Source organism: Procambarus clarkii, chromosome 31 (assembly GCF_040958095.1).
Source record: "Procambarus clarkii isolate CNS0578487 chromosome 31, FALCON_Pclarkii_2.0, whole genome shotgun sequence".
Lineage (NCBI taxonomy): Eukaryota > Metazoa > Arthropoda > Malacostraca > Decapoda > Cambaridae > Procambarus > Procambarus clarkii.
Window position 1 is genome coordinate 34,391,575 of NC_091180.1, and position 11,626 is coordinate 34,403,200.

At 43.9% G+C, this 11,626-nt stretch overlaps 2 protein-coding genes across 2 annotated transcripts in view; both read right to left on the reverse strand.

Annotated features, from left to right (window-relative positions):
* Positions 1–520: 520 nt before the first annotated feature.
* LOC138370269 (calcium-binding and coiled-coil domain-containing protein 2-like) lies at positions 521–7,181 on the reverse strand. The gene is made up of 2 exons (XM_069334278.1): positions 7,165–7,181; positions 521–908 (listed from the first exon to the last, which is right to left on the reverse strand). The coding sequence occupies exons 1-2, from the start codon at positions 7,179–7,181 to the stop codon at positions 521–523; spliced, it is 405 nt and encodes a 134-aa protein (XP_069190379.1).
* A 1,830-nt stretch (positions 7,182–9,011) lies between these two features.
* Positions 9,012–11,626, reverse strand: part of LOC123752123 (homeobox protein unc-4 homolog) — an 85,721-nt gene continuing 83,106 nt past the window's right edge. The window contains exon 3 of the mRNA XM_069334704.1: positions 9,012–10,978. Coding sequence (XP_069190805.1) covers positions 10,262–10,978 — 717 coding nt within the window. The 3' untranslated portion in view covers positions 9,012–10,261. The remainder of the gene's footprint in view (positions 10,979–11,626) is intronic.

Below are 11,626 nucleotides of genomic sequence, written 5' to 3' on the forward strand. Positions count from 1 at the left end.
ATATATATATATATATATATATATATATATATATATATATATATATATATATATATATATATATATATATATATATATATATATATACTTTGGATACAATAAGTAGTTGTAATACATGTTTATATCCCCCATATTTACAGGCCATATACCCATGCCCATTAACAGAGAGGGGAAGGAAGGGGGGGGTGTAAACAAACAACACCCCCCCCCCTAGTAATTAACTTGTAATTTAAACCCCTAAGCTTTAAACATCATGGGGGGTGGAGGGGAAGCTTGTATAACACACACACATATTTAAGCTTAACCACTCCAATTTTTGTTACCAACTAAAGCTTTCCTTAGTGTCATTGGGCGACCTGACTTCAAGTCATTATTGCTCCCCTCTTGAGAGCCCAAATGCTATAAAGTCATAAAATTTCCACAATTGGAGCCGGAAAATGGATTTGGAGACATTTTCCACCCTCATTAAGATGGTTCGAGCCCTCATTACGGCTCATCTTCTGATTTTATTGGGGGGACTTTATTGCAGCGGGTGAAGAACGCTGATGACAATCAGTGGTTGTTTATGCCATGTTTCTTTGTCGTGTTTGGGGCTTTCTTTGTCGTGGTGAGGGCGTTCTTTGTCGCGTTCAGGGCTTTCTTTGTCGCGTTCAGGGCTTTCTTTACCGTGTTCAGGGCTTTCTTTGTCGCGTTCAGGGCTTTCTTTGTCGCGTTCAGGGCTTTCTTTGCCGCGTTCAGGGCTTTCTTTGCCGTGTTCAGGGCTTTCTTTGTCGCGTTCAGGGCTTTCTTTGTCGTGTTCAGGGCTTTCTTTGTCGCGTTCAGGGCTTTCTTTGTCGTGTTCAGGGCTTTCTTTGCCGCGTTCAGGGCTTTCTTTACCGTATTCAGAGCTTTTTGTGCCCTGGTCAGTGCTGGAGTGTATCAGCAGTTTAAGCTTTTATTGTTTAAGTGTTTGGCAACGCTGTATACAATTTATAATACCAACGTCATCAATAATTCCTCCACAATGTGCAGCCCAAAAATGTATTTTACTTTTGTCTAAATTTAAATGATGTCGATGAAGTTTAATACTTGAATAAACACAACCTTTTTTGGGGGGGCTTTTGTGCGCACCCAACTACTTGTTGGGACGGTCGGGGATTGAACACCGACCTGCATGAAGCGATTCCGTCGTTTCAGGCAGGCGAGAGGCACACACATAACTCCTTTAATTCCCCCTACGCTATATAACGCACTTCGTAGTAGCCACCAATAGGAGTTCCAGGAGGGTGAGGGGGGGAAAGGGGGGGGGGGGGGGAAGAGGGGGTGAAAAGGGTGGGGGGGAAGGGGGGGGGAGAGGGCTAATATGGCGTGTACCTTGTCGTCGAGGCAGTCACGAATGTCCCCCTCTGTATGGCCGCCACCAATTGGCCTGGGACGGTTGTTATTGGCGAAGAGCCGCGGCGCGCGAGAGCCAATCAACTCTCGGCGACTCTTAGAGTCATTAGAAGGAAAGGGGAGAGGGGGGGAAGGGAATTATCAGGGGGGGGGAAAGCGCCAAGCCATTACGACTATATAGCAATCTGGGAAGGGGTCAGGATAAGGATTTGGGATGGGACGGGGGGAAGGAATGGTGGCCAACTACTTGTTGGGACGGTCTCGGGGGATTGAACGCCGACCTGCATGAAGCGAGACCGTCGCTCTACCGTCTCCCACTCCCAGGTCTATACCCTGGAAACACAAACCGTAACTGTCTCTATTTTCCGCTTGTTACAACTTGTAATAAAGTTGTTACATCTTGGCTTAACGTGTTTATGACGTATTAGAACGTTGTTACAACTTGCTATATTGGTTGTTATAAGTGGTTAGCAGGTGTTCAAACTTGCTCGAACGTTGTACCAACGTCGTAGATTCGGTGTGTGTTTGGCGGGTAGGCACTCTTTGATGTAAGCGCAGCCAGATTTCTTCAATGGATAAATCATACAACTATAATATTGCATGATTATGTATATTTTATAACCAGCTGTGACTGCGCAGGGATAGATAGAAGGACGTAGATAGATAGATACAAGGACACCATACTCCGAATTCAGAGTAGAACATTCATTTACTTTCACTTCTAACCATTCCCTTCCCTCCGTCCCATCCCAAAGAACCTTATCCTGACCCCTTCCCAGTGCTATATAGTCGTAATGGCTTGGTGCTTTCCCCAGATAATTCCCTTCCCTTCGGCTGAAATAGTTCATTAAATATTTTCAAAAAATGAATTGGTCTTGAAAGCCCAAAGTCCAGTTCTTGTGCTCTTAATAACACACATTTAAATGGCATTAAGTCATGAAACAGTGCACCTCTCACGTCACAAGAGAGAAGGGTATTGCGTAAATAAATCATTTATATATTATTCCTAATGCCGGATATTGAAGGAATTACAGCCCCGCTCCTGTGTCAGGTAAGTCCACTACGGGCTGACCATAGCCCGTGCTACTTGCCCCGCTCCTGTGCCAGGTAAGTCCACTACGGGCTCACCATAGCCCGTGCTACTTGCCCCGCTCCTGTGTCAGGTAAGTCCACTACGGGCTGACCATAGCCCGTGCTACTTGCCCCGCTCCTGTGCCAGGTAAGTCCACTACGGGCTCACCATAGCCCGTGCTACTTGCCCCGCTCCTGTGCCAGGTAAGTCCACTACGGGCTCACCATAGCCCGTGCTACTTGCCCCGCTCCTGTGTCAGGTAAGTCCACTACGGGCTCACCATAGCCCGTGCTACTTGCCCCGCTCCTGTGTCAGGTAAGTCCACTACGGGCTCACCATAGCCCGTGCTACTTGCCCCGCTCCTGTGCCAGGTAAGTCCACTACGGGCTCACCATAGCCCGTGCTACTTGCCCCGCTCCTGTGCCAGGTAAGTCCACTACGGGCTCACCATAGCCCGTGCTACTTGCCCCGCTCCTGTGCCAGGTAAGTCCACTACGGGCTCACCATAGCCCGTGCTACTTGCCCCGCTCCTGTGCCAGGTAAGTCCACTACGGGCTCACCATAGCCCGTGCTACTTGCCCCGCTCCTGTGCCAGGTAAGTCCACTACGGGCTCACCATAGCCCGTGCTACTTGCCCCGCTCCTGTGCCAGGTAAGTCCACTACGGGCTCACCACAGCCCGTGCTACTTGCCCCGCTCCTGTGCCAGGTAAGTCCACTACGGGCTCACCATAGCCCGTGCTACTTGCCCCACTCCTGTGCCGGGTAAGTCCACTACGGGTTCACCATAGCCCGTGCTACTTGCCCCGCTCCTGTGCCAGGTAAGTCCACTACGGGCTCACCATAGCCCGTGCTACTTGCCCCGCTCCTGTGCCAGGTAAGTCCACTACGGGCTCACCACAGCCCGTGCTACTTGCCCCGCTCCTGTGCCGGGTAAGTCCACTACGGGCTCACCACATCCCGTGCTACTTGCCCCGCTCCTGTGCCGGGTAAGTCCACTACGGGCTCACCATAGCCCGTGCTACTTGCCCCGCTCCTGTGCCGGGTAAGTCCACTACGGGCTCACCATAGCCCGTGCTACTTGCCCCGCTCCTGAGCCGGGTAAGTCCACTACGGGCTCACCATAGCCCGTGCTACTTGCCCCGCTCCTGTGCCGGGTAAGTCCACTACGGGCTCACCATAGCCCGTGCTACTTGCCCCGCTCCTGAGCCGGGTAAGTCCACTACGGGCTCACCATAGCCCGTGCTACTTGCCCCGCTCCTGTGCCAGAAAAGTCCACTACGGGCTCACCATACCCCGTGCTACTTGCCCCGCTCCTGTGCCAGGTAAGTCCACTACGGGCTCACCATAGCCCGTGCTACTTGCCCCGCTCCTGTGCCAGGTAAGTCCACTACGGGCTCACCATAGCCCGTGCTACTTGCCCCGCTCCTGTGCCAGGTAAGTCCACTACGGGCTCACCATAGCCCGTGCTACTTGCCCCACTCCTGTGCCAGGTAAGTCCACTACGGGCTCACCATAGCCCGTGCTACTTGCCCCGCTCCTGTGCCAGGTAAGTCCACTACGGGCTCACCATAGCCCGTGCTACTTTGGAACTTTTGTTCTAAGTAGCTGAATCTAAAACATCAACAACGGATATTGAAAGATGCGTTTAACCATGTTATAGATGTCTAGTTCACCGAGAACTTAGTCTTGAACTTAGAGAATTGTCTGGAACAATGTAATTTGGGTTTGTGAACATTTGATAGGAAGTTCATTGAACAATTACCGGTAACTTCTTTGAACAGTTGTGGGGAGGTTATTTGAACAGTTCAAGGGTTGTTCTTTTATATAAAGTGTCTGTGGAATATATAGTATATATATATATATATATATATATATATATATATATATATATATATATATATATATATATATATATATATATATATATATATATATATATATGTGTGCCTATAAAGAATCCTGTGTATTCTCTGCGTAGTTGGTATAATGAAATATAACATTTATTATAGTAATTATATGGGAAGAATGCCACTTGTTTGAACTGTTTGGTTAAATCACCTAGTTCATGACCAGAGGTAGTTAGTCATCTCACTTGTCAACGCTTGCTAAGAGTAGTATCAGTCATTAGTAAGAACTGAGTGTCTTATCTTGAGATGATTTCGGGGCTTAGCGTCCCCGCGGCCCGGTCCTCGACCAGGCCTCCTTTTTGTTACACATCCCCCAGGAAGCAGCCCGTAGCAGCTGTCTAACTCCCAGGTACCTATTTACTGCTAGGGTGAACAGGGGCATGCATCGGGGTGAAAGAATCTCTGCCCATTTGTTTCCGCCTCCACCGGGGATAGAACCCAGAACCTCAGGACTACGAATCCCGAGCGCTGTCCACACAGCCGTCAGGACTTGGTAGGAGTCTTGGAGTTGTATGAGCATTCGAATTGTGCCTGTTGTATTTGTTAGTTTATTTGAGGGAGCGGCTGTATGATTGTGTATACAGCTAAGATCTAGTTTCGTGGGTTCTCAGTCTATGGGTAAGACATATCAAGCATTTACCTGTACGAAACCGGTATATCTTTCAGCAGTGAGGACGGCTTTGTTTACAAAATTTTTAAACTATTGTTTGAGCTCCGAGGCACTACGAGGTTACTTATAACATTAATAACCTTGGATTGGGTAGCTTCGAAGTTCATAAACTGTTTAATATATGTAAATGATGTTGCAATGATTGATGATTGCAATGATGATGTCATTGATGTTGATGTCTTGATGATTGCAATGATTGATGAAGGATATACAGGTTTCGTATGGTGATAGGTAAAGGTCTTGAAGAATCTTGGCCTCTGGAGTATGTGTGTCTCAGGTTAGGCCTTATCTAGTCCTTTGTGTGTATTCAAGACGATGTATAACTAATATGAATTTTTCTTTATACAGTCATTTTTCAATTTTCAATTTACAATCAGTTACAATTTTCCAAGTCTACATTACACACAGAAATCACAATAGCGCGATGCATCAAATGAACAAAGTTCTTCGGTTTCAATTCTTTTAACCATGTCGTAGCTCAGTCGATAAAGACAGCGTCTGGGATGATCTCGGACTTAGATTCGAACCCTCGTCACGGCCCTTGTGGATTTGTTCATTTGATGCATCACGCTATTGTGATTTCTGTGTATAGTGTTTCAACAGCCATCAATACTCTCTCCGTGGGTCAACAACAGCAACAACAGCAGTATTGATCATCGACCAAGGAAAATCACTTTCCACAAAAGCCTTCAGAAATTGTGTCAAAAGTTGTACTATGGAAATGTTTGTCTCTAGTCAAGTGCAGAATGTTTGCATTTAGCCAAATAACTAATAATTGTACCTCATCTGAAGGTTTGAAACTATCTGTACAAATAATGAAAATATATGGCAAATGTTTATTAAAATCTTATATATATATATATATATATATATATATATATATATATATATATATATATATATATATATATATATATATATATATATATATATATATATATATATATATATATATATATATATATGACTGAAGTGGTTCAAATAGCTTCGGCTATCACTTCCTTATGTCCGGTCGTGATGGTCAAGCGGATTAAGGCGTCCTGTAGTTACCAGTTGCGTTGCTCCTTGGAGTATGGGTTCGAGTCACTTCTGGGGTGTGAGTTTTCAGTCGCATATAGTCCTGGGGACCATTCAGGCTTGTTCGCATATATATATATATATATATATATATATATATATATATATATATATATATATATATATATATATATATATATATATATATATATTAAGGGACCCATAGCCTCGGAGAAGAAAATAAAAGTATTCAGAGAAGACCTTGTGGATTCTCAGTGAACACTTTAATCTTTTCTTCTCCTACCACCCCTATTCTTTTTTATTAATTCAAAAATTATATGTACTGTAAATTAATGAATTTGGCTTTGTTGTGAGTCTGATGAAATTAGACATAGGTGAGTTCCGGCTTAGTATACATGTTCCAGCTTAGTATACATGTTCCAGCTTAGTACACATGTTCCAGCTTAGTATACATGTTCCAGCTTAGTACACAAGTTCCAGCTTAGTACACATGTTCCAGCTTAGTATACATGTTCCAGCTTAGTATACATGTTCCAGCTTAGCATATAGAACAATATAACTTTAGTGTATTCTATAAATATTAGTCTACGGTTAAATATATAAACTTTGCACTGGTCAGAAAACTGCAGCAATATAGGTGGAGATATATAATTTAACATGATATACTTTCGTATTTCTCTCTGATATAACACTGTATTGTCCTTCTCTATAATTTAACATTTTATCGTCTTTTTTTCTATAAACATAATACTGGAAATATTGTAATTTAATACTTTACTGTCTTTCTCTGTAAATTAAAACTTTATTTTGCTTTTCTCTGTAATATAACAGTTTATTGTCTTTCATTTTTCTCTATAAATATATATAAATTCTCTATAAATACTGGAAATTTTGGAATTAATTTTAGGCAAATTTTTATTTCGAAACTTTTTGTTCTTAAAGACTGATGAGGAATGACAGTAGGGTGAGGAATGTACAAGGTGCTAGGGAGAGTGGTAGTGAGAGTGCAGATGGTATTATACACTGAAACAGCTGTGTATAGCGACTATGATATGTGTATAGTGCTGTATGATACATCATACAGCATACACCAATACAGTACCGTATAGTATCACACATTTTGCAAATGTATGTTTATGCAATAGCGCAATGTACCTCATATCATACAATATACGCTAAATGTATAATAAATACATTTAAATCTGTAGTTTAAGCCTCCCCTATGGGGGCCTGACGGCTGAGTAGACAGTGCTCCGGATTCATAGTCCTGAGGTACCGGATTCGATCCCCGGTGGAGGCGGAAACAAATGGGCGGAGTTTCTTTCACCCTGATGCATATCCCTGTTCACCTAGCAGTAAATAGGTACCTGGGAATTAGACAGCTGCTACGGGCTGCTTCCTGGGGGATGTGTAACAAAAAGGAGGCCTGGTCGAGGACCGGGCCGCGGGGACGCTAAGCCACGAAATGCAAGAACCTCCAGTAGCTGAACTCATGGACCCCGTGTTCAGTCCGTGTTCACGAGACCATATTGAACACGAACAGAACTGCCGTCTTTTGATTCTTGTTCAGCCGCCGTGTGGAGCATAGGAAACAAATCTAAGAATTAAATCCTGTTCTTGAAATCTAAGAATTAAATCCTGTTCTTGAAATCTAAGAATTAAATCCTGTTCTTGAAATCTAAGAATTAAATCCTGTTCTTGAAATCTAAGAATTAAATCCTGTTCTTGAAATCTAAGAATTAAATCCTGTTCTTGAAATCTAAGAATTAAATCCTGTTCTTGAAATCTAAGAATTAAATCCTGTTCTTGAAATCTAAGAATTAAATCCTGTTCTTGAAATCTAAGAATTAAATCCTGTTCTTGAAATCTAAAAATTAAATCCTGTTCTTGAAATCTAAGAATTAAATCCTGTTCTTGAAATCTAAGAATTAAATCCTGTTCTTGAAATCTAAGAATTAAATCCTGTTCTTGAAATCTAAGAATTAAATCCTGTTCTTGAAATCTAAGAATTAAATCCTGTTCTTGAAATCTAAGAATTAAATCCTGTTCTTGAAATCTAAGAATTAAATCCTGTTCTTGAAATCTAAGAATTAAATCCTGTTCTTGAAATCTAAGAATTAAATCCTGTTCTTGAAATCTAAGAATTAAATCCTGTTCTTGAAGACCATTTTCTCTGTAATCATTCATCTGACAGAAAATAATATGACGGAATGATAGAGCTACAAACTTATATTTATTATATAATATATTGTATAATAAATTATATTATTTTGTAATATATTTTTTGGTGAGCTGGCTTGGAAAGGTATATTCCTGCTTGTTTCTCAGCTGTGGGGTCGTCTGAGTGATAATTATAGGTGATAAATTATATGCATCCCCACTTGCAGTACCACACACACACACACACACACACACACACACACACACACACACACACACACACACACACACACACACACACACAAACACACACACACTTCAGGAACTTGTACACCAGTTGATTGACAGTTGAGAGGCGGGACCAAAGAGCCAAAGCTCAACGACCGCAAGCACAACTAGGTGAGTACTACTAGTGAGTACACACACACACACACACACACACACACACACACACACACACACACACACACACACACACACACACACACATATATATATATATATATATATATATATATATATATATATATATATATATATATTAATTTATATTACATATAGACGTAACGTACATTCAAAATCAAAATTCATTTAATAATAATATAAAAATGCCCAGTTAAACCAACAAAGCATATTGTATTATTAAAGAGCTTGTTGCGTGAATCTTGCTATCATAAACAGTTTGGTTATGTATTAAAGATAAATCAATATATCAATATATAAACATATATCAATCACCCATTAACATACGTGAGAATAGGAAGTTGATCTTCACAAAGAATACGAGAATTTCAGATATAATAGTATTATATATTTACACATGTTTCTACGTATACATTTGACAATATACATAATACACACTGGGGGGGGGACATAAATATATCAAATATATCTAACCACGATGAAATATGACACAAATAAATAAGATAATGATTCTTATCGAATAGGGGTGAAGTGTTAAGGGAGAGTTCGAGTCAAATCCAAAAAGGGCCGTAACGAGGATTCGAACCTGCGTCCGGGAGCTTCCCAGACACTGCCTTTTACGTTCCAGTAAGTTCAGTAGAACTTCTGGTTTCAACTCTTTTTTTTGACCATGTCGTAGCTCAGTCGATTAAGGCAGCGTCTGGGATGCTCCCGGACGCAGGTTCGAATCCTCGTCACGGCCCTTGTGGATTTGTTCTTTTGAGAGTCTCTCACAGGCGGCAGGATAGTCACAGGTCGCAGGCTAGTCACAGAGGCGTCAGGCTAGTCGCTACAAACGTATATACAGGACCTTCTATTCCCGTCTACTCTCGCGCAGATCGTCAGGATCGAGAACCACTGTATACAGGATTATTTTACAGAGTTAATATCACACGGCTTTGGAGGGGGCGGAGTTGGGATGTTTGGCGGGAGACACATGCGACGTTTTCCCAGCTATGTACACAGCGAAACGTTCACAAGCGAACTAAAGCTATAATAGTCAGTCGAACCCGTTAAAGTCTTGGTGGCCTTCTAAAAAATAAAAGAGGACTTAACACCTGACTTAAATGCCTTCGTCAGTAGGCTGATCTCTCTTCCTACTCTGGAGGGTGTGTGTGGGGAGCTTAGCTGATCATGAGCTTAGATGATCATGAGCTTAGATGATCATGAGCTTAGACGATCATGAGCTTAGACGATCGGTAGCTTAGACGGTCATGAGCTTAGCTGATCGTGAGCTTAGATGATCATGAGCTTAGATGATCATGAGCTTAGACGGTCATGAGCTTAGCTGATCGTGAGCTTAGATGATCATGAGCTTAGATGATCATGAGCTTAGACGATCATGAGCTTAGACGATCGGTAGCTTAGACGGTCATGAGCTTAGACGATCATGAGCTTAGCTGATCGTGAGCTTAGATGATCATGAGCTTAGATGATCATGATTTTAGACGGTCATGAGCTTAGACCATCGGTAGCTTAGACGATCATGAGCTTAGACGATCATGAGCTTAGACGATCATGAGCTTAACTGATCGTGAGCTTAGACGATCATGAGCTTAGAGGATCATCCTCATTAGCTAATGGTCGTCCAGCGGGGACGTTGGTCTCCGGACACTGACGCTGATGGAGGAAGGGAGAAAGGAGAGGGAGGGAATGTGATGGACGAGGTCTGAGTCCCGGTTCGAGGGAGTATTTTGCGACACGGACAACGAGGCAACTGAAGAATTGAGGGTGATTTGGGTGGTTGATGTGGCCGTAACGAGGGAGGTCACCTGTCCGGTCATTAGCGACGCTGAGACGCTGTTTGGCGTCTCCTGCGGAGAGTCCGAAGACTCTGACAGCGAGAGGAGAGATGCGATGGAAAATGTGGAAGGACGAGGCCGCTTTGGCGGTGGGGTGGTTGGGCTCTTGGGCGAAGTGGGCGTGGGCGTGGGCGGCTCCTGCGAAGACGAAGAATCGCGAGTTGGATTGTCATCGAAGTCGCGAGTGTCTTCGGAATCGGAGCAGTCGCCCACCACATCGATCTCAGGCTCCGGCTTGTGTTGGTTCTCGTACTCGCGCCGCAGCTGCTCGATGGTCACGTGGACGCCCTTGAGGGTCAGCTTGCGCTGCTGGCGCTCCAGCTGCTTCAGGATCTTCTTCTCCCGCCGAAGTCGCTCTCGGCGTTCCAGTTCTGCAGGAGGGATGGGTTCGCCCGAGCAGGTCTGCGGGTGGGCGTTGTGGGCCGGGCGTCCCGGGCCCTTCCGGGTCTGCTCTTTCTTGCGCCACTTCGCGCGACGGTTCTGGAACCAGACCTGAAAGGAAGAAATATGCATTGAATGCCTGGAATCTGAACAGGCTTCCGGAAGGTCCCCCGTAAATCACGCTCATTGACGGCGCATATACTGCTTGCTTGACACACACACACACACACACACACACACACACACACACACACACACACACACACACACACACACACACACAATAGGAACACATTAAGCCACCCTCACATCAGCAAATGCGTAAATATTTACACATCCGAAGTTATCTGTCTTGATGAAAAAAAAAGGAAAATAGATTTGTCATATGTGGTGGAGGTTGACAGTCAGCGCCAGCTGTCAATACCTGTCACTCACCAGTCAACTGCAGCTCCAATACACTCCTGTGCACTTGTTCCACCGCCAACTAACTCAACTGAGATGACTCAGTTGAGTTGAAATGCGTCAACTGAGAGAGAGACAGAGGGCGTCGAGTCACCAATACTCACGGCCGTATTATCGAGCGACAATTCAATTTGTGTCACCTTAACTGCCGAATGCGGACTGCGTGTGGTAATGGCGGCTCCGTCTACCATGATAATAGATATCCCCCCCCATTCCACCCTCTGTCCCACCCCACTCCCTTGACTTGCAGCCCCACCGCAAGGTATTCTCACCCTTGTCGCGTGGCCCAAAATACAG